Here is a 21,898-nt window from a genome sequence, read left to right as displayed (position 1 = left end):
CCTTATTTCAATAAAGAATTCAATAATAAAAATAGCTAATTTGAAAACAAAATATTAAGAAAAAAATGAGGTTTATCTGAAATTTGAAATACAAATACAATGCCAACAAGATATTGCAATAATTTTTCTTGCACAACATGGACTGTTGTGTCACTCATTAGTTTGTCCCCAATGTAGAATAAGCAAGTAAACACAAGCACATCTGGTTCCTTCTCGTCATGAGGGTCACATGATGCTTCTATATATGACACAAAAAAAAACAACCGACAAGCTGTACATGTTTTATTGCAAATAAAAATTAGATAGTTTTAATACATTATATTACAAATATCTTATGTACAGACGCAATATAGGACATCACAAAACTAGTGAATATTTTACAGTAAATACAAAACTTGATATATACAAGCGGAAGAAGGAAACCTGTCCAGACCAGCACAACGATCCCAGATCCTCTCAGTTGATGATTTTAATCACAAACATAGATTCTTCTGGTTATTTTGTGAGTTGTATGATAAATAATCTGACAAAATACCAATTTTATATAACGTTTCAACTTCCTGAAATAATCACCGGATATATTTCCTGTGTCTTTTATTCTGGTTTACAACCTAGAGCAGAACCAATGAGAAGCTTGATAACTTCATGGGTCAACAAAGAATCATTGATTGACAAGTCTTTGCGTATTTCTTCTTTATTATCAATGGAAAGTGTTCGGGTTCGGACGGATCATCATCGTCACTTTCTTCAGCGAGTAGGCTCCTCCTCTGAACTCGGCCCAGTACACGCCGTCCTGGTAGCGGCTCCTGTAGTGTCCTCCTCTGTACCAGACGCCGTTCAGGTTCGAATGAGCGCAGGAGTTGTACCACCAGCCTCCCTTCTGGTAGTGGGCGCAATTACCTGCAAGATTATAAAAGTAGCCATTAGCTCGTCAGCTCATCCCAGTGTGAATCCAACCATCTTCACCTGTGTAGGAGTCGTGATCTCTGTCCAAAGTCGTGAACTGTTTCCCGTTGTGCCACGTGAGGGAGTCTCCGGCATTCCCGTGGTAACGGCCCACCCTCAGCTTGTAGAAGTCCGCCTCGTTCTCCACTCGGAAACTGGCGTACTCGGCAAACACCTTCCTTCCTGACCAGTCCTCCAGGGTGACCAGCAGCTTGTAGTTTCCTTGGTTGGTCAACCAGTAGATGTTTTCCAGTCCCAGCCAGTACTCTCCGTCGATGTTGCCAAAACCTTGCTGTAATGTGCGGCGGCAAAGGAAACACTATCAGTATTATCCCCCTCATGATCTTGAGCACGTCTGTTGAATGATTCAGGGTCACGATCGGAGGTAATTACAAGCTTCTGGTCCAAGTTATTGTTGATCGTCAAGGAACATTGTAATAAAGGGCCCTTGAGGCGAGCTTTTCACGAGCATCGATGGTCCAGTTTTCCGTTTATAATTCTGCGATTTGGAAGTCACTGCAAGACTCTGTGCACAGTTTACTGTCTGTGTTGATTCTTATGTATCACTGTCACATGTCTATCTTGTGTTTTTTTCTGTTCCCTATGTGTTTTTTATATCACCGGGACACTTAAGATGAGTTTGCAAATGCTTTTCTTGCAGTTAATGTCAGGATAATCTCACATTTACACCAATTATTTAGAAGTAAATAATATTAACAGTTATTTTGGTGTTTGTGCTTTTAAAAAACTATTTTAAGGGAAAGGATCATCAATTTAAAGACAATAAATGCATGTAATTTATGATGTTTATTGTGTTGCGGACTCAGTAAAAACACTAGAATAAAAGAAGAGACACCTCAAGATGCCTCAAAAAATATATATTTTACATCAGATACATGTTGGATGAATAAAGTCTAACAGATAATTATAAAGTATGCTATTAATTGTAACATTTTTAAAACAATATTATCATATATTAAGTCTGAATTAACTGTTTTTTCATCTATAGATATTTCTGTTGATATCATACCAGGACTACAAACTAAAATTGTAATATCATGCTGATTAAAACCAATATTTTCTATCACAATCTGTTTGTTTTTTTAAGTTAAATTTAAGAGTTTTAAATGTTATACATGTTCTAATGCTTTATTGGTTACTAAAGATGTGACTTTTTGGCTCTAACCCATTATAAAATACTACAGTATATCATCCACTTTCAGTTGGTAAAACTTTTTTTTAAATTAAATATGTTTCTATCTTCTAGGAAAACATTATTTTGTAAATAAATGTGATTTCTTTGTGAAGACAATTCAAGTCTTTAGAAGCTTTGTAGTCTGTTTACAACATTGATGACAAATGTCGCACCTTGTACGTCTCCCAATTCCGGAAAAAGTTGACGGATCCGTCCACCCTCTTCTGGATCACCGTCCAGCCGCCGGGATCGTGTCTCTGGTCGCACCAGACTTGCATGAGTCGGTTGGTGTTCTCCGGCTTCACCAGGAACATCCCGCTGGAAGCGTGACCTTCTTCCAGAGCCTTCAGACAATCCTTGAATGGCCCTGAAAGAAAGAGAAAAAAAAATCCGATTTAATTTCCAGGGATCTGTTTAAACATTCAATGTTACGCAAACAAACGAACAAAGCAAAAATTGAATGACGAATAGAGTTAAAGTCTATCCAGGGAGTTCCATTTTTCAACAGGATCAGCTCTGATTGTAATACTAAGATTGATTTTGGCGGCTTCTGTCTGAGGGGAAATGTCTGCCGGCGACACGGCCAAGAGAAACACTGGCATGAGGGCAGACGGAATCCTGGATCCCGACTACTGAATGATGAAACAGTAGCAGTCGCTTTTCCACTCATGTGCACTTTTCTTCAGCTCAACGATATTATATCATTTCCACTTACTTTTTCAAGTGTCAGCTCAGATTTCCAGAGAATAAACGACTTGTTATTTATGTTCATGACTGAAATTAGTTAGGAATACTACACCGCAGAATTTAAGGGTTTTAAACTGTATTTAAACTCTTTAAATTAATTGCTGCTAAAATTGATGAAATCAGAGGTCGATATAAAAGGGTCAAACTAGGGGAATATCCCTGTTTTAAAACAATTTAACATCTAATAAACCAAATAAAGACATTTGTCCAAAAATGTACCTTACACAAAAATAATTAGGTTTTGTGAGTATAAATGTGAGATAAAGGTGAAAAGGAAACAATAGGAAAATAAAGGAATTATTATTGTCTTTGAAAAACATATTTTTCAGGAATACTAGAACATATAAATTTCATATGTACATTCTTGTGGATGAATGGATGACAAATGGATGGATGGATGGCTTTTATGCTTCATAAAGGTAACAACTTTATAAATAATTAAAGATAAATGATATTAAAAATAATTTTAATTTATAGATTTGTTCTTTTTGAAAGGGGCCTCATTTGGACTAGGAAATTCTGCATTATTGATGGTCGGACATTTTTATTGCTACTGCAACTGGAGACAAAAAGCAATAAAAACAGCGCTTGTTCGTCTTCCACAGTAATTTATTGTGTTTCCTAAGGAGCGCAGATGGAAGAGAAAGTTCCCTGGACGCCTTTAAAGTTCAAATTCTTTAATCACATCCGCACTTAATGGTGTTATGTTGTAAGTTTGAACGAATCTGTTATCCTGAAGATATTGAGGTCAATGATAGACTGTCCTGCTGTCAAACTAGACGTCTCACACTATCCTTTCAACACATGATAACGGGGGAAGAAATGAAAGGATGTTACTAAGCGTGGTGGGAGTAAATATGGAAAAAACACTTGTGCCACGACTGGCTCCTCTCCCTCAATTGGCCGTGAAAGTGCTTTACAGTGCCTTGACTGCCAACTGGCTCGGCTTACAAAGGACGTTTAAATAAGGAGGAAGAAAGATTTAGGGGTCAGATAGAGTTGTGGAGGTAAGACAAAATGGGACTAAGTCAAAAGAAATTGGGAAGTCGTTGTCCCTTTCTGCGTGGCCAATACACACATATTTGTGAGGCAGAAGCAGGTTCATACCACAGTCACTTTCAGTTCTACAAAAAACTTCTGGATGATATTTAACACAGCACGCTCCGTGCCATCCATTTAATCTCAGGAATGTCTCTGGTCTAGCCGATGTGAGCCAGAGATCTGCCCTACCCTGCCCCGCCTGATAAACCCATGCTTGTCCGGACCGAACGGAAAAAATGACATCACTGACTTCCAGTATCTCCCACTCTCCTCCCCATGTCTTTGGCTCGCTCCTCTACAGCTTCTGGATTAGGAGGGATCTCTGTCCGTGTTGAAGGTTTATGTAACAGCTGAGGTGTTGGTTCCTCCCTTTTTCTGCCTCCACAAAGACCAGTGTTCACAGGCAGCCTTGTTTGGACCAGCCGCTAAATGTCAATGGAAAAAGCTTGAAAGGCTTTTTCTGCATCATTTGGAAAAAGAAGTTCTGAAATGAATGGGAACCATAATGGACTTCCACAGACGCCACAAAGATAATCGTCGTGTTGTATTGTGGTGGCGAGCTAACTGATACGAATCTTCAGACACTGTTCACAATTTGTTGCTGACAGTAAGGATTTTTTTTTGCGGTTATGAGTTCGCTAGTTAATCAGCGGCTGGAAGGTTCCACACACCATTTTTCTTTAAAAATAGGATTTTATCTTGCATTATGGAAAATCAAAAAAAAACTGCCAATCCTGGATTTGTTTAGTTTTAGTGTTGGATAAAGAAGCTTAGTTGCTAGAAATAAACCTTCAGTTTTAGTCTTTTATGACTAGTTTTTCACCATTCTTTGGAATATGAATCCACATTCATTTGTTGAATATATTTTTTGGGGGAATTTGTTAAGCTTTTTTTGTTTATTTATTTAAATTTAAATTGTTTTTCAAAACCTTTGGTGGTGGACGTTCAAACATTTCTTCAAGTACTTGAAATAAGAACCACCATTGTATCTTTTTGTTTCAGGTTTAAAAATGTCTTTGTTACAAAATGTGCTTAATCTTTTTTATTTTTATTTCTGCAGTCTGGAATCCAACAAAAGAAGAATTTGATTCGGTGGAAAATGATTGAAGTATCTTAATGGTAGTAAAACTAATGGTGATCCTCATGAGTTCAAAGCTTGCAGGTTCAAAAAAGAATGCACCACAAATAGAAATGTACTTCTGTTAAAGATAGACTCAGGAACTTGGACTCACCAGAGGGCTTGTCGGTGGTGGAGTTGCTCTGGGTTCCACTGGGCATCGTTGGAAGGACAGGTGGAGATTTCTGGTCACTTTGGATTTCATTGCTGAGGGGTTTGCTGGGTCGGGGTAATGGGGCCAGAGGCGGAGGTTTGTTGGGAGGCGCAGCAGCAGGAGGAGGCTGCGGTCGAGGTTGAGGAACGCGACGAGGAGGAGGCCGACTCTGACACTGCTCCTCCAGCTGAACGATGAGGGTCGACTGGTTGGTCGCCAGGTTCGCCAAGTGCTGGTACTTGTGCTCCAGGTCTTTGTACCGACTGGTGAGCAGTTGCATCTCAGAGGTTTGGTTTAGGATCTTGTTCTCCATCTGAGCGAGCTCCAGGGCATTGTCTCTCTTCCTGATGATCTCGTGGAGCAGTTGCATGTACAGCTGCGTCACTCTGGAGTTCATGTTGCGACTCTCCTTCCTCAGAAGCTTAACCTCGTTGACGATTCCACCGTCTACCTCCACCAGCTGTTGAAGCGTCTCAATCTGTCTCTTTTGTTTCGTAAGCTCAGAGTTCAGCAGTTCTAACTCCTGCTTGTTCACCCGGCTCTCCGCTATGGCCCCGGGCTCCTTTGAGTTCACACAGATCGCTCCCGTCACTTTCTGTTGAGGGACAATAAAAGTGTAGGAGCACTTGTCCTGAGGTATGTCAGGTGGAGCACGTTTGCTCCGTCCTGCGTATAGAAATTCTCTCTCGAGCCCATCGTCGCTACTTTCAAATTCTTGGGCTCCTTGTTTGTGCTGGTTGTTCTCTGGGCTGCCAGGAGTCTGCTGAGTGCAAGAGACCAGTCCATACACTATGAGGAGGGCAAGAAGGGTGGTTGAAGAGTGCTCCATTTGTGTCATTCCAACTCCAACTACCCTAGAAAGGAAGATAAAGAATATAATTATCACAATAGAATCATATAATCTTTTTGTTACATGTATGTGTCATCCATCCATCCATCCATCCATCCATCCATCCACCCATCTTTCTATTCATCCATCAATCCATTTATCCATCCACCCATATATCCATCCATCAATCCATGGACCCATACATTCATCCATCCAGTCTGCAATCCATCAATCTGTTTATCTATTCATCCATCCACCAATCTCTCCACCAATCTCTCCATCATCCATCCATCCATCCATCCATCCATCCATCCATCCATCCATCCATCCATCCATTCATCCAGCAAGCCAGGTCTGAATCTTAACATATACATAGCAACTAAAAAAAGTCTTCTACTATCAGCATGAGTTATTCTTGACACATCTTTTATTTCAGGGTTGCTGACCAATGAAAAGCTACTCATCAGTCACAAACCTTCCTATTGGTAGAACCATGACTGTCCAGGTCTAGAGCATAGAAGTGATTTAATAATGTTTTAGGAAAGTTTCAAGCATTTAATAATTCTCTGGGAACAGTTTTTACAGATTAAAAAAAAAAGAATAAAACTCAGATGATAACTTGAGTCCGACTTCTCTTCTCGGAAACTTTTTTTTTTTTCTATGCAATGAAAGTGGTGTTGAAATCCAAAAGGGACATGTCGTGCAGGATAGTTTTATTTTCGTGAAACAGATGTTTGCTTAGCTGACCTTGAGTTGCCCTTTATTGTGTTAAATATCATCATAGAGTTGATCCACTTAATATTTGGGCAGGTTTGCATTTGTTCAACAAAAGAGGTGTGGAAACAATTATTACTGTGTTTTCTCTGTCTTTTGAATTAAAACCAGATAAAAGGTCTCTTCAAACCTTCCAATCTGAAAATTAAATCTGAAGCTTTTCTTTGCTGGCAGAGATTCATTTGGGTCTTCATTTTGTTTCCCATTGTGGGCCTGGAGTCTGGACAGATTTTGCTTATGGAAACCATGAGACCAGACCAGATGATGCTGTCCATTGTTCACGGGGCTGTTTTTAAGATGTTACATTAGTGCTGTCCTCAGCCTCAGTACTCAGAAAAAAAAAGAATACCCACGATTAATCATGCTTAAGAAATGTTTGACACAAACTGAATTTGATGGATGTCTGTAATGTCTGGAAGTTTACGAGAGGAAAGAGAGCGCTCAAGTATTTATCCTTGATTAAATCCAAAGCGTATTAAATTAAGTGCAGGCAGATTTTTGGAAGAAAAGAGGCACTTTTATTAGGACTGGAAGTGATGCCACTGAAGAGAGTGTGAGGAGAATGTGACTTCTGTGTGTGAACAACGTGGCCTTGAACTCCTGGGGCACCGTAATTGAAAGCCGCTGCTGCCTACATCGGATGGTTTCGGAGCTCATTCTGTGCGTCAGAGCGAAACCATCCAGTTAGCGAACACTGTAGAAGGCGTTCGCTCACCATACTTTGACAACGGACTGTTTAATAAGCCTCTCCTCCCTCATTTTTCGATCGTTTGTTCTTGTTTTGAACCAAAGCAATGATCTGCTGGAAATAGAATGAGGAAGTGAAAGTGTTTGTTAATCTTGGAATGTTCAATAGGAAACATGGAGAAATAAAGGTCAGTGCTCTCAGGATACATCTGGTAAAAGTAGCATTTAGAGATGTTATTGTGTTATAAGAGATAACAGATATAAACATTAGGCATGTTTAATGTTCTTTTTTGAATGCTATAAACTTGGCTAACCTGTGTTGCTGATAATATTTTTAATTTTGTATGTTTTATCACTATTTATTGTCTTTGCCCAATCCTGTATTTGACTTTTAATACTCTTGTAAGAGCTTAAGCTAAAAAAAAAAAAAAAAAATTGGCCCTGTATCCTTCACCAAATTACTTTTTATATGAGAGTTTTTTTTAAATGTGGTGTTTCATTGAGCATTGTAAGGGTCATGGAATTCAAGCTAATGCTAAAAAGCCCCAAAAGATTTGTTTTATACAGGAGTTATAGTTTGTTTTAAGTCACAAAAATAAATTGTGGTTCCAAAAAGTCCTTTCTAATTATTATATAACCCTGCAATCCACTGGAGCTGCTGTTACTTTGCTGACTAATACAAAACTGTAGTGGTTCATGGCTCGTAAATTCAGCGTCAGAGCGTTCCCACGTGAACATAGAGCTCAACAGAATCCTCAACAATGTGCTGATGACTAAATTTAGCTGCTGGCTCCTGTGGTTTCTCCCCACAAGTACACAAGTGTTGTCTGTGAAGCCGTGTGATTTCTGCCCCCCGCTGTGCAGATGTACATGATGTCTGTGAGCGTTTTTTTTTACTATGCATGTTTGTAAAGAACCACACTTGCCTGGTTGAGTGTTCTTGGGACCGGAGAGAGTCCCTTCTGCCCCAAAACGAGACAGCCTGTCATTAACTCGTCCACAGTCTGCCGGAGGGGTCGACACAATACCTCCTTCCAGGCTGTTAACAGACCCAGTGCTCATTATTGTCCCAACGTCTTTTTTTACAAGCTTCTATTGGCTGTTGAATGGCCTCCAACATAAAACTACAATGTCATGGTTGTTTGACTCAAGCGAAACAAGATTTTCTAGGAGTAATACCAGGGGGGCTTCCCAGGGTAATACCATGGTTCTAGTAGAGTACTACTACGGTACCATGGTGCATCCTGGAGTAATTTTACTTGGCCTCACAAAGTAATACCACTGCTTCTCCTGGAGTAATACCATGGCTCCTCCTAGAGTAATACCACAGCTCCTCCTGGAGTAATACCGTGGCTACTCCTGGAGTAATACCACAGCTCCTCCTGGAGTAATACCGTGGCTACTCCTGGAGTAATACCACAGCTCCTCCTGGAGTAATACCCTGGCTACTCTTGGATTAATACCGCAGCTCCTCCTGGAGTAATACCACGGCTCCTCCTGGAGTAATACCACGGCTCCTCCTGGAGTAATACCACGGCTCCTCCTGGAGTAATACCGCGGCTCCGCCTGGAGTAATACCGCGGCTCCACCTGGAGTAATACCGCGGCTCCACCTGGAGTAATACCGCAGCTCCTCCTAGGGTTACCGCAGCATCTCTTGGAGTAATACCACTGCCCCTCCTTTAGTTATACCATGGATGGCTTATACTTATACAGGGGCGTCATAGCTCTAGATGGTAGAGTGGTTGCCTGCAGTCCAAAAGGTTGCAGGTTCAATCCCAGCTCCAGACATGTTGTGTCGTTGTGTCCCTGAGCAAGACACTTTACCCTGATTGCTCCTGAGGGCAGATTTGGCGCAATGTGGTGCAGCCTACTCCCATCAGTATGTGTGAATGGCTGTCAAAGCGCTTTGTGACCCTGGTCTAGAAAGGCGCTATATAAATAGAGATTATTATTATACTGTAGTAATACCACAGCTCCTCCTGGAGTAATACCACAGCTCCTCCTGGAGTAATACCGTGGCTCCACCTGGAGTAATACCACAGCTCCTCCTGGAGTAATACCGTGGCTCCACCTGGAGTAATACCACAGCTCCTCCTGGAGTAATACCGCAGCTCCTCTTAGGGTTAAACCGCAGAATCTCTTGGAGTAATACCACTGCTCCTCCTAGAGCAGTACTGCAGCTCTTTCTTAAGTAATACCACAGAGCCTCACAGGGAAATATTACAGCATCTCCCATTCGTGCTTCATAGATTTCATAGCTAACATTTTTGGATTTGAGCACAATGAGCCACGTAAAATCAGTTCCAGGTTAGTAAGAATATATAGAATATAAATAAGGTACAAATTGTTTTATTAAAAAAACAATTTAAAATATGAAGTGTGTCTTATAGTCCAGAAAATACTGTAAATTAAATCCCTGGAGTGCTTTGTTGAGGAAATATATTCATATTTCAGCCCTTGATATATCAAGTCTTTACCCCTTTGAGCTGAAAAAAAAGGTCATCAGGTCACCCTGCCCCTGACCACTGCCATGCGCCAGACCTCTGCTAATGCTCAGCACTTATTAATTAGTTGGCGGGCCGCCCCTCTCTGTCTTTCCAACCGGCTGATGTCTCCCACCTCAGCCCCTCTCATCTGGACATGGCATTCCTCACATTCTCTGTCACCTCATTAGAGCAGAGCCGCCACACACACTTCAGTTAGTCGGTGGTGGCGGCCCGGCGGTGGACGGCGGGATCTAGCAGGACCTGCTTCATCCCCACCGAGGGACCACTGACCCACTTTTTTCGCCCGGTGTCCTACTTTCCGTGTAAAACCACATCTGCAACAAGGAGGTTTCCCCGGCACCACTGATTCTATCAGTAGCAGGAACAAGTAGGAGACCCTTCGCAGGTACTCACACATGAGTTGGATCTGAGTCAAGTTCAATTTGTACTCCGTGAGTGACCTCATTCTTTCCTCGCGATCGTTCAGAACACCGTTAACCCTTGCTGCCCCGCTCTTAAACTTTACTCTCAGCTGATTGCATCTGTAAATTTTTTACACCTCCACTTTGCGCTGCATTTGAAGGGAGGCGAGTCAGTGAGGAAGGCAGGGGGTCCTGATGGATTCCAGCCTGAAAAAAGAGCCCACTTATTTAATAGGAATTCAACCCCCCACTTTGCTGTCAACTTGACATGTTTTGCTTCCTTTGATTTTGGGTGTTGACAACACAAAGCTGCACATAAACACAAGCATCAAGGGTTTTGCGACGTGATGACACACTGTTTTTAGGAATAGTTAAGAAGCTCTTGCATCCCTCTGTGAACCTCCATCACTCATCAGTGAGTCGACACTGAGTCACCGCACACATGCTGCACAAACATCCGTTCTGTTGCATCCATGAGCAAAAATAAGAGATTCTTACAGGTATTGTGGAAGAATGAGACGTCCCTCAGTGTCCTCGCCGAGTTCCGTCCAGGTGGAAACTCATCCCAAACATGGTCCAGGTGTCCTTCTCTTATTTTAACCCTCTTAGTCCTGCAGAGGTTTGAAGCAGCTCTCTTATTAAAAGTCTGTCATTAGCTTCACACAAACCGGCCAGCAGATTTATTAAAAGCTAACTGGACAGGCAGTTGATACGGTCAAGGTGTGTACTCCCAGTGGCACGTTAGGAGAGACTGTCACTTTTTTTGTGCGCTGAATCCATCACTTCTGCCTCACAGCTTCGAGGAGGGTTGTCTCTCTCCACTCCACCTCTCTCTCTCTCTCTTTCTCTCTCTCTCTCTCTCTCCCACTCCTCAAGTGCTCTTAAATGATGAAAACCCCTCTCGCAGTGTTTCAGACAAGTTGAGAGAGAAGCCTCCCCCCCTCCTCTCTTCTTCCTCCTCCTCCTCTTCCCTAAAATGAACACATTCTTGTCCAAAAGCAACTGCGTTCCGTCTCCACTCCTCCTCTGCCCGGCACAAAAGATCCACCAGCATCAAGTTTCCAAGCCCCTGCCCTCTGGTCACTCGTCCACTATTTCTGGATCCCGTTTGCTGCCGGACATGAGGAGGATCAGGTCCCAAATTAGGCTCGAAAATGAGTCCGACTTGTTGCAGAGGAAGTAGATCCAGGTGTTTGAGTCAAACCAGGTCTCTGTGATTGACCCCTGACCCCCGGTTTATAGGGTTGGTCTGACACGTTTACTTCAGGGTTCCGTCAGGTCTGGAGACAGTCAACGGTGATATATTAAACCACCTGTAACGTCAATTATCTACAGAATCGTTCTCTTGGACTCGGTAATGTTTGGCGCTTGACAAGTGCAACATCAGGTTGGAATAAAATGTTTTATAAACACATAACTCTGAAAACATGTTGCGGTGAGATCATGTGTCTGCAGTAGTTTGTTGCAGTGAAAGTTAGATACTAGCTTACACAACACTGAGCAACGTGTCAAACAATGTCCAATATTCTGTCAGAAGTGCATTTAATATCTTACTAATAGTGTATTTTATCTAAATAAAATAGTAGAGATTCTTAAAAGTAAAGGCAAATCGATCTTTTTTTTGTTTTAATTATTTTTGTTTGAAAAATCCTGTATTGTCCATGTTATCTGTAAATGTCCCTTAATTATTAATAATTTATCTTAAATTCTTTCAGATTTGTCCACTGTGGTGAATAATTGTAACCTCAAATAAGCCAAATTTTCATACACTGAAACAAAAATAAAAACGTCCTTAAACACATTTGCAACGTTTCTGCAGTTTGTAATTCCTTTTCACAGTTTTCCACTTTTTTTCATGATTTTAAACTTTTTTTTTTAATTATTTGTATTCAAAGTTCTTCATTTTATTTTATTTCTGCCCTTGTCAGCCACCATACTCTGAACTTAAAATATAGTTTCATTAAAGTTTGTTATGTAGTGAAAATTATGCAGAGATTTACGTGTTTTATTGATCATACAATTTAATTTTGTGTTTAATAAGTCATCTTTTTTAACTCTATCTTATTTGTTTTGGGAATTTTATATCATATATATTAATTATTGCTTATTAAACTATATCAGTTGAACAAGTAATGCATTTTATTTCAATTTATTTACTCTTTCATGAAATTATGTATAAAAAAAAAATGTATATACATTTTAAGACTTTTGTTTTATTTCATTTATTCGTCAACAAACTGTCAACATTCGTCCACCGGCCCCTTGTCACAGTACCGGTAGTGAACTTGGCCCCACGGAAATGAAATTATCCACCGCTGTCTAAGAGACTTATTTAGTGCGATGTGAAGGAAAACATCGCTGAGAACGTGAAACTTCAATTGTAACCACAGAGAATGATAAGAAGCGATGAGAACAATATTTTAACCTAGACTTTTAATGGTTTCGCTGGAAGTGACGCACAACATTTGTGGGGTTTTTCAGTCATTTTTTACATACGAATTCATGCAAACCGACCACTCTAAGCATTTCCTCAGGCACTTTAATCTTGTACTGCTATAGTGACCAAAGGACACCAGACACTCTGTCACAGTTTTTTCCATTCAGATGTGGATCAACAGAGGAAGCTGAAAAACAATCTGCACAGCTGGAAAACGCATCAAAGTGAGGAACACTTGTCCCTCTACAAGGTTGTGGAAGTGAGGACATAATGTGCAGATTGATTAGTCCTTGAAAATTCAAGTTCATGGGACGGTTGTTGGTCATCTTTGTTTCCAGGTCTGCCACCATCATCCCATCATTGAGTTGGTAAATCATTAAAATACAACAGCTACTGCGGTCAATATTTAACTATTAAAAAGCATTATTTTGCTTATTTACTTTAAAACTAACGTTTTTCATAGTGGGGTAGGTGTTTTTCAAAACTTTTCAAGCAGTGTTTTAATCTAAAACAGACCTGCTTTGTTTAAAATGTTAAAAAATATATATATAAAACCTCCATGTTATGTGTCAATGTGCAACATTTTTTTGTGGCGTTTTGATGTAAGTGAAAGATCTTTATAGAACATGGCTGGCCATGAGCCGTGAAAAAAGCAATTTGGTTTGATTGACATATAACAATCATGAATGACCACTTTAAATAATTGGATGATTTTTTTACAGTACTGTAGGTTACACAGGTTTTGTGTTACTTAATTGGCATTAATCTTGGAAAGGGATTTCAAGGAAACCATTCTCTAAGAAAAATAAAAATCATTGCTGCAATAAGATGGTGTCTTGCTTTTTTTTTAAAACGATATAAAATGTTCTTTTATGTAATTTCATTTTTATTTAAAAGTGCCCTTATTTATGTCTCCTATAACATGTATTTATTAAAGCCGTTTTCCAAGAGAAAATAAATATACAGTTTTGTTTTTTCTAAATGAATAAAAAATAATAAATTAAATTATAATGCATACATTATAATGCAGACTAGAATAAGAATAAACCCAAAGTGATTTTACATCAATGTAAAAACATAAGCTTTGTCAGTTAAATAAAAACACAAATAAAGAATTAAGGGAATCTTAACATTTAAAAAAAAAAAAAATTAAGGTTGTTAAAGGTACATGATAGACGAGGAGTGAAACTGACTTATTAGCTTTGACAGTTTACGTCATTATACGTGAAACTTTTACAATCAAATGAGATGTTTCCAGAGTTCTATATACGTCCATCCAGCGTTTAATATGAATTTACATTCAGCGGTTTGGAGTAATTGCGTGGTAAAGTCAGTGTTTGTACGACGGGAGAGGAAAGACGTGTGAATAGGTCCCGAGGGAACGTTATAGTCGAAGGCATCAAGGAATTTATTCATTTTACATTTGCTAAAACATTTGAGGGCAGACGGCCGCTGAGTTTTTTCCACGGATGATTACTCTTCCAAAGCCCTCTCCCTTGATGACACAAAGAGTCAACTGCTGGCTCCGAGATACAACGTTCCTGGCAGAGGATTCACGGCAGAGAAGAGGTGGACGAAAATCATTTCATAACAACCAGAGTGGAGCCAAGACGGAGAACAGGTTATTCTCCTTTGACAGGTTAATCCCTAAAGGACACATTCGAGATCAAAGGGGAATGAGTGTCACATGTTCAACTGAACCTGGCATTCTCGTCCTCTTCCCCCTCCCTCCTTCTTCCCAAAAATGAGAAAGGCAGCTTCACAGCTGGCTGGTGACTGCCACTCAGAGTGAGTGGCTCTTGAGTCTTGTCCAAACCGCGGTGTTGGTGCAGTGATTAGTTCTGTTTCCATCCCTAATCCTCAGCAGGTGGAGGATCAAATACGTGTCAGCGGAAAATGCTGCTCTCAAAGGACTGCTACTGGGCCCTCTTGAAGGAGGGCATGGTGTTCTTCAAAACTTTGTGAGCAAACCCATTCAGAATTTTCTGTTGTTTTTTTTACAATTATATTAACAATACAGTCGGAAGGGTTGGGTTATCACATTAGTTTCCCTTGAATAATTCAATGCATGGGCCTCAAACTTGACATGTTATTCTGTTGTTAAGAATTAAACGTAATCATATACAATTATTTAAATATAAAGATTTTATTAAATAGTTAACATGGAACAGATTTCTAAAGAAAATCACACATACAATTGGACAAAAAAATAACAGTGAAACCACAAAAAAAACTATAAAACATTTTATCAACAAAATGTGAATCAGATTTGTCCAAGAAATTAAGAACAAAACAGATGAAAGACCCTCCCCCCGCCCCCCAGCCTATGATCCAGTCTGCACAAAAATCTTGTTTACCTTAACCACACTCACTCTGCTGTGATTGGTCAAACATCAAGGTTTGTCACTGCGTCATAAATCCCGGAAGTCGCCACCTCCAAAGGTCTTGTTGTATAAACAAAGCGGGGCTTGATTACCGTTGGCTGGAGAGGGAGTGAAGCCCATTAATATGTCATAATGGACTCCGCTCTCGTAACCTCTCGTTCGCCGAGATTTCAGACTTTGTAAAGTAATAACTATTAAACATGGTCATGATGAGAGACTTACTGCATCTTGGAGAAGAAGACTTCAATATTTGAAACATGTGTAAGGAGTCAGGCAAGTTTTCACATTTTTTGCCCTTCTAGAAATCAAAACACAGAATAATATTTGAATAATCGTTTACTCTCAAGCCTGGAAGTCATTCTCAAATGTACGACAAAGACACTTTTTCACACCTACTTCACACATCACAGTATTTAACAACACTCACCGCCAGCAGCTTGTCGACACCCCTGTTTCGGTTTTTAATGGCAACTCGCCGGAGAAGCATTATCACATGTCCAAGCCAAGAAGGAAGACATGCTTCAGGGCTGATGAGAGGAGCATTAGCTCTGAGAGTGCTCAGAAGGTCGGATTCACGACTCCAGGCCCAGACGTAGACGTGAGTCATTACCGAGCGCTGTGTTAGTTTCCTGTCTATTTATTGCAGTTTCAGGTATTTACGTTCCAACATTAATCACTTCTATCTTTGTTTTCACGACAATACGTTTGTTGTTTCGTCCCTCAGAGTGTGCGACCGTTGTTTAGACAAGGTCGTGTTGGGGGGCGGCGTGGCTCCCCGTCTGTCAGTGGTGATGGATGGTTCTGCAGTGACCCGCACTGACCCCGTCACCTCTCGCCCACCGTTGCCGGCTGTTTGTAGTGCGCCGTTTTTGATTGACAGGCCTCTTCGCCGATGTCAAATCACTCGTGTCAATATCCTTCAGCTTCTGATTGCAGAATTAATAAGAATAATATTTTCCTCCGTAATGCAGCATGGAAAGAGTTTTTGTAATTACTCGCCGTCAGTAAACCGCAGGGCCCCCACCTCCACCCACAAGGGTTGTTCTGTTGGGAGGGGAAATTGAGAGTTTTATGATCCGAGTGGAAAGAATGGGACTGTGGAGCTCACCCCAACTGTTGCAGAAAAACCACCGAATGAGAGCAGTTAATATGGAATGTGTGAGAAGACAGAGGGAGAGGATTCCGTTCAGGACTTAATAGTCTGATGTTGAAAAGCGGCTTGTGTGGCCCCAGAGTAACTCCTGGTCCGACGAGTGTTCGACAACAGCAGGTAGAATTCCCTCCACACAATATTATATTGTTCATCATCCAGCTGCAGCCTTGACCTGCCGCATCACGCTGGGAAGAGATCAGGGTTATGATACCCGGGTGTCAAAGGGGCCAAAGGTTTAACATATGTTTTCCATTTTTTTTTTTTTTTAACAAGAAAGCCAGCTTTACATCATTTGGAAGGAATCCAAGAGGAACCCTTTCAGTGAGGCTTCTTAGAATCTGTGACCTGGGAGCCAAGGGAACAGGAGAGCAACAAACAAAAGCCCTGGGACACTTACTCGCTCGAGAATACTTATCAGAGTGGAAATCTATGTATTTTGCATGTTTACTCCATCATTTACACTCATATTCAATATCAAAAGATGCAAAAGTTTTATTTGTTCTTGTGATACTCTCATTATTGTCTGCTTTATAATACATGGGCATCTGAATACAGTTAAAATGCTGTTTGATAAGAGGTGGTGAAAATTTGTTTTAGTAGTAAAATATTTATTTTGATCTCATTTTCATTTATTTCTTCTTTTTTTTTCTTCAAATTAGTCGCTTGAGTTCCTGATCCCAGCTACCCGGGGTGAAGGCGGTGATCACATATAGACAAACAACCATTAATGCACACATTCTCACCAAGGACCATTTAGATACACACTCAGCTAGTGATTTTGGGAGGAAATCAGAGTTCAATGGGGAAACTTACTCAAGAACCTACGAACTCCACTGATAAAGTTGACTGCATCTAGACTGAACTCAAAGATTTGACAATACTTCTTACACCATCTATCAAGTAGCAACTAAAAATGATGTCAATAATTTGACATCATTTAAGATAAGGGTTTAAGATTACTATTACTATTATTATTGTCTTCTTTTGGGTCCACCAGGTTCCTCCCGAGCTTTCAGCTTTCTTCATACGTCGGTATAACATTCAGGCTCTGATTTCTTAACGCGATGTCTATCACTATTATATTGAAGTGCTTAACATTAATGTACAAATACGTTTTTCTGTAGATTAACTCTTCTTTACCATAACCATAATCCAATCTGCTGTGATTGGTCAAACATTGACATTCATCACAGCGTGTCATCAATCTTTGAAGTCGCCTCTTCCAAGGGACACGTTGTATAATCAAAGCGGGGCGTGATTACAACTGGCTGGAAGAGGAGTGAAGACCATTATTACATCACAATGGGCTTTGCTCTCGTAACCTCTCGTTCGCCAAGGTTTCAACAGGGAAGAACTTTATAAAGTTATAACTTAAAAACATCATGACAACATCAACAAACATGATTAGAGACTTACTGCATCTTGGAGAGGAAGACTTTAACATCTGAATCAAGTCTGGAGAGTTGGGTTTTGACATATTGGTTTCCTCATCTTGGTATTGTACCTTCAATCTACTAGCTGTGAGGCTTCATCAATAAACACTACTCCACATAGAGATGCTAAAAATACTTTTTTTTGCAAGTTTAAGTCAAGTCTCAAGTCTTAAATCATGAGTCCAAGTCTGTAGTCCTTTGATTGCAAACAGATTCCCATGAGTAGCTGCCAATATTAAGCCTACATAGACGACATTGCTATTTCTAAATAAATCATAACAAGCATGAACATGGATTATGAACATCATAATCAGGAAAAGTATTGATTTCTTTTTCATGTTGTACTTTAAAATACAACGGATTTGACATTTAAAAAACAGCAACACAGGAGTGCCTGCTTTATGCAGTGTTTTTAAATTGAACAGGATTACATAATATGGACTTGCAGTTGGTGAAAAAAGAAATTGTATATAAAATAAATTGAATAAAAAAATGATGGATTAAAACTCCAGTCAGGTCATATTGCCTTTTATATGTTTTATGATTTAAAAAATAGTAAGACACTTTGGTTGTTAGTAGGAAGAAGTTCAAAATAGTCAAACTGCTTAACTTTATAAAACAATTTACTAAACACCAGTCTTATCCAGTTACTCCATTTAATAGAAACATAGTAACAAGCTTACTTGTTACTAGTTGCACTCTTTTACGTCACTGACATGTCTGACCGGTGTCTAATGAAGTTTGAAGTGGTTGTTTCGTTTCACCATCTTTAGTTCTACTGACGTTGCAATTGGCCATTCTTGCATTCTCCACTTGTTTGTAGTTACAGAATCCAAATCAGACGACAAAAGGAACTCCAGCAGTCGGCGGCAAAACCATTGTTGTGAATTCCTGGTGGTCAAGTCTCAAGTCACAAATCACAAGTTGAGTCGCAAGTCGTTTATAGGTGCGACTTAAGTAATACTTAAGTCCAAGTTGCAGACCAGAGCCCCATCTCTGACTCCACATGATACCAAGTTTGGTTAGCTACATAAAAAGAAGGCATGATTTGCTTGATGATGATTAAAAACATACAAATGAATCACAGACAAAAAGATTGATCCGATGTTGCAGGGCTACTATAATAAGATATCTGTGCGCAACACAAAAGCTAGTGATCATTTATCTGACACCATTTCAAATATTTCAATGGAAAAGAGATTTAAACTGCATTCGTAATTAAATGAACACATTTCCTGATACGGTCGACAAATTGAAACTATCTTGAAAACACAAACCAAGTACAGAGTCAGCTGGTGTTTCGCCTGTAGCTGGAGACACATTGCATTCACAAAGTCTTTTTATTGATGTAAAATTATTTTATTTTATTTCTGTTTATTTTTGATATTTGTAAAGTTTGACTATTTGGTGATGTAATTTATACTGGTTTACAAATGAGTTTGCCTTGTGTGTGTTTAAAGACCACAGTTCCAATCCCTGCTCCTGAAGGGAGAGTTCATTTCAGGGTTGAAGCTTCATGAAGCAGTGTCATATTCTTCAGAGCTGAGTAGGTGTCGCACTCATTTAAAACATGATGTGAGGTTTAAATAGAATAGTGAAGGATGACATCCAGAAGCCTCTGAAAAAAACCAACACTACTTCATGAAGCTTCACCAAGAAAAGGTCTTATATATAAGAGATTGTCAGACACTAAACCTCTAAAGTCTATTTTTATGAATAGAGATCTGAGACAAAAGCTCTATATTTGTTCACATGCTCTGTGACCAGAAGAAAGAACAACATCATATTTAAATTCTGAACCACTAACAACTATGAGGAAATTTACAACGATTTATCATATACACTTCCGAATATAGAAGAAGAATGATGAAATATGAAACTGAGAATGCTTCATAGTAAATAACTTTGTGGCTCAATCATCAGCTCCGGCTTCAGAAGTCCGGTTCAGGTTTCACTGAACTCACAGTCAAGTTTGTGACTCCCGGTGTGGATTTTGTCAGCAGCATATTTGACCTACTTTCCCTTCCCAATGACCACTGCGCCTCGAAATACAAAATATGTCTCCATAGTACTGTTAAAAATTATGATACGTAATAAATATGTGTAATACATTTGACTAGAACAAATACTCCCTCTTTCCTTTTCTCAGAAATTGTTTTCCCTTTTTCTTCGCATTAGATCATACATTGCATGATTGAAATCACATTAATCTGGTTTTAATCTGAAATGCTTTTCCAAGAATGAGCAAAACAAAAATATATGTCTGATGAATGAATGTTTACACAAACTTTATCACTTGAACTATGTTAAGTTGAGTTATATCACAACATTAATTCATTCACTCAACTATGTTTGAAAAATATGTGGTTAAACTTTTCTTCCCATTTTTAAAAACATGTTTTTCAGTTGATCTTCTCGGTTTTAGGTGAGCGAGTTTGTCTCCAAGTGATGTGTAAAATGAAGTCATTGTGGGAAGTAGGAGCTGGTTTTAGCTGGGGACAACAGGGTGCATTCTCTGAGTATTTTGGTTCACGTCTGTTAGCTTTGATGACAGATGTCTACGTTAGAGGACACTCGGGGGAGCAATGCCCATCACCCCACTGTTTACAGAATGATCAGTGAAAACATCACAAAGCTATCTCTCACAAGAAACCAAATATATACTTGTCACACTGACCTACATTTACCTTAAATAATTTGCTTTACGTTTTTTTTCCTTGCTTGAAGTGATTTAATTGAAACTTCACTCATTTTCTACTTGCCCTCATCTAAGGGTTGAAATTATTTTCATAGTAATCCATTCATTTTCAGAGTTATAGGCAAAAATGTAATTTAATTTTAACGTTGCGACTGGAGCTTAGTTGTCTTTGTCTTCATCTTTTGTAAGAAGACACACTTCATAAAAACACAACATACAAATACCTCTGTACTGCTCTTCTCTATCCTGTATTGAAGCCTCGACATGTAAAAAAAGTCTGTATTTTAAGCTTTTTTCGCAGCTAGCCCAACATCCTACACTGACAGGAAGTACTCCAGTTAAATATCGAGAGCACTTCCTGTGTGGACAGTAGACTGGAAGTGATGGTGATATTTACCCGGAGTACTTGTTTTTAATGTAGGCTGATCCCTAGCATCGTCTGCTACAAACAAGCTTCAACAAAACTTGTTAATGTTTTTCCGGAACAATTCCTCATGTTGAGACTTCAATACAATATGGTAGTTACAGACGAGCACCATGGAGGTATTTGGATGTTTTTAAGTGCATAATTTCGGAAGAAGATGATGATGAAGATACCTGAGCTCCAGTCACTTCATTAAAATTGACTTACATTTTTTACCTATAACTCTAAAAAGGAACGAATTATTAACAGTTTACTCTGAAAATAATTTCAACACTTAGTTGACATGAGGGTGAGTAGAAAATGAGTGAAGATAGAATTTTCTGTAAACCATCACTTTAATCTTGGTTCTAAGATCAATATTTACTTCAAGGAAAAGTCAAACAAATGTGTTTTTTTGGGCTGAGTGCCTTTAGTTGCTGCATACAGCACCGAACATCTTTGGAAATAAACCATCATGGATTGAACAACTCGGTCCAAGATGGACAGCACTCAAGGTTTTTTGAGTTTTCCTGAACTTCTTTGAACCTAAACCCTCCATACGGATTCAAGGATGTGTTCCGCCAATCCAACTGAATCACCAGTTTGACGGACGAAGTAGGAAAGTGACGGCATCAAAAACTGTTGTATCCAAACGTGTTTTGGCTTCGTTCAGTCTTGTGTTGCTTCCCTGCAACTTAGGTCTTTATAAACTCTGATCTTTGATGTTGTGGTTTGCAGCTCCAGATGTGTTTTAGAATCGGTAATTAACAGCGAAAGAAGCGGCCAATCCACGCTGGACTGGACAAAACATGTCTGCTTCAGTTCACCTGAACCCACGGATAACAATTGCAAAGCATGTATGTTGACCTGAGTATGTGGTAGAACAACATCCACAGCACTTGGTCCCTTTCTCCCTTTTGAGAATTCTAACAAAAAGAAAATTAGATTACACATAGTACAAGTCTTAATAGTCTTAATATTTCAGCTTTGG

The 21,898-nt window shown here is 39.5% G+C and overlaps 1 protein-coding gene across 2 annotated transcripts; it reads right to left on the bottom strand.

The window, feature by feature from the left end:
- Positions 1-267: 267 nt before the first annotated feature.
- On the bottom strand, positions 268-11,190 carry angptl2b (angiopoietin like 2b). Of its 2 annotated transcripts, none has more exons than XM_087796003.1 (5): positions 10,898-11,190; positions 5,161-6,053; positions 2,314-2,507; positions 967-1,237; positions 268-900 (listed from the first exon to the last, which is right to left on the bottom strand). In XM_087796003.1, exons 2-5 carry the CDS (start codon positions 6,035-6,037, stop codon positions 701-703), a joined length of 1,542 nt encoding a protein of 513 aa, XP_087652129.1. In that variant the 5' UTR covers positions 6,038-6,053; positions 10,898-11,190; the 3' UTR covers positions 268-700. The 2 variants fall into 2 exon arrangements, with proteins under 2 accessions (XP_087652129.1, XP_087652137.1); XM_087796011.1 differs by lacking the exon at positions 10,898-11,190 and adding an exon at positions 10,392-10,407.
- Positions 11,191-21,898: the final 10,708 nt, after the last annotated feature.

Source organism: Callionymus lyra, chromosome 1 (genome assembly GCF_982586985.1).
Source record: "Callionymus lyra chromosome 1, fCalLyr1.hap1.1, whole genome shotgun sequence".
Lineage (NCBI taxonomy): Eukaryota > Metazoa > Chordata > Actinopteri > Syngnathiformes > Callionymidae > Callionymus > Callionymus lyra.
The sequence above is the reverse complement of the archived record's forward strand: the minus strand, read 5'-3'. Positions and strand labels throughout refer to the sequence as shown.

What these genes read in the sequence shown, in the direction of transcription:
- angptl2b (XM_087796003.1), bottom strand. Translation starts at nt 6,037, where the DNA reads ATGACACAAATGGAGCACTCTTCAACCACCCTTCTTGCCCTCCTCATA. An exon ending in CACCACCGACAAGCCCTCTG is followed by an intron (nt 2,508 to 5,160) that starts GTGAGTCCAAGT and finishes TCTTTCTTTCAG; the next exon opens with GGCCATTCAAGGATTGTCTG. An exon ending in GGAATTGGGAGACGTACAAG is followed by an intron (nt 1,238 to 2,313) that starts GTGCGACATTTG and finishes CGCACATTACAG; the next exon opens with CAAGGTTTTGGCAACATCGA.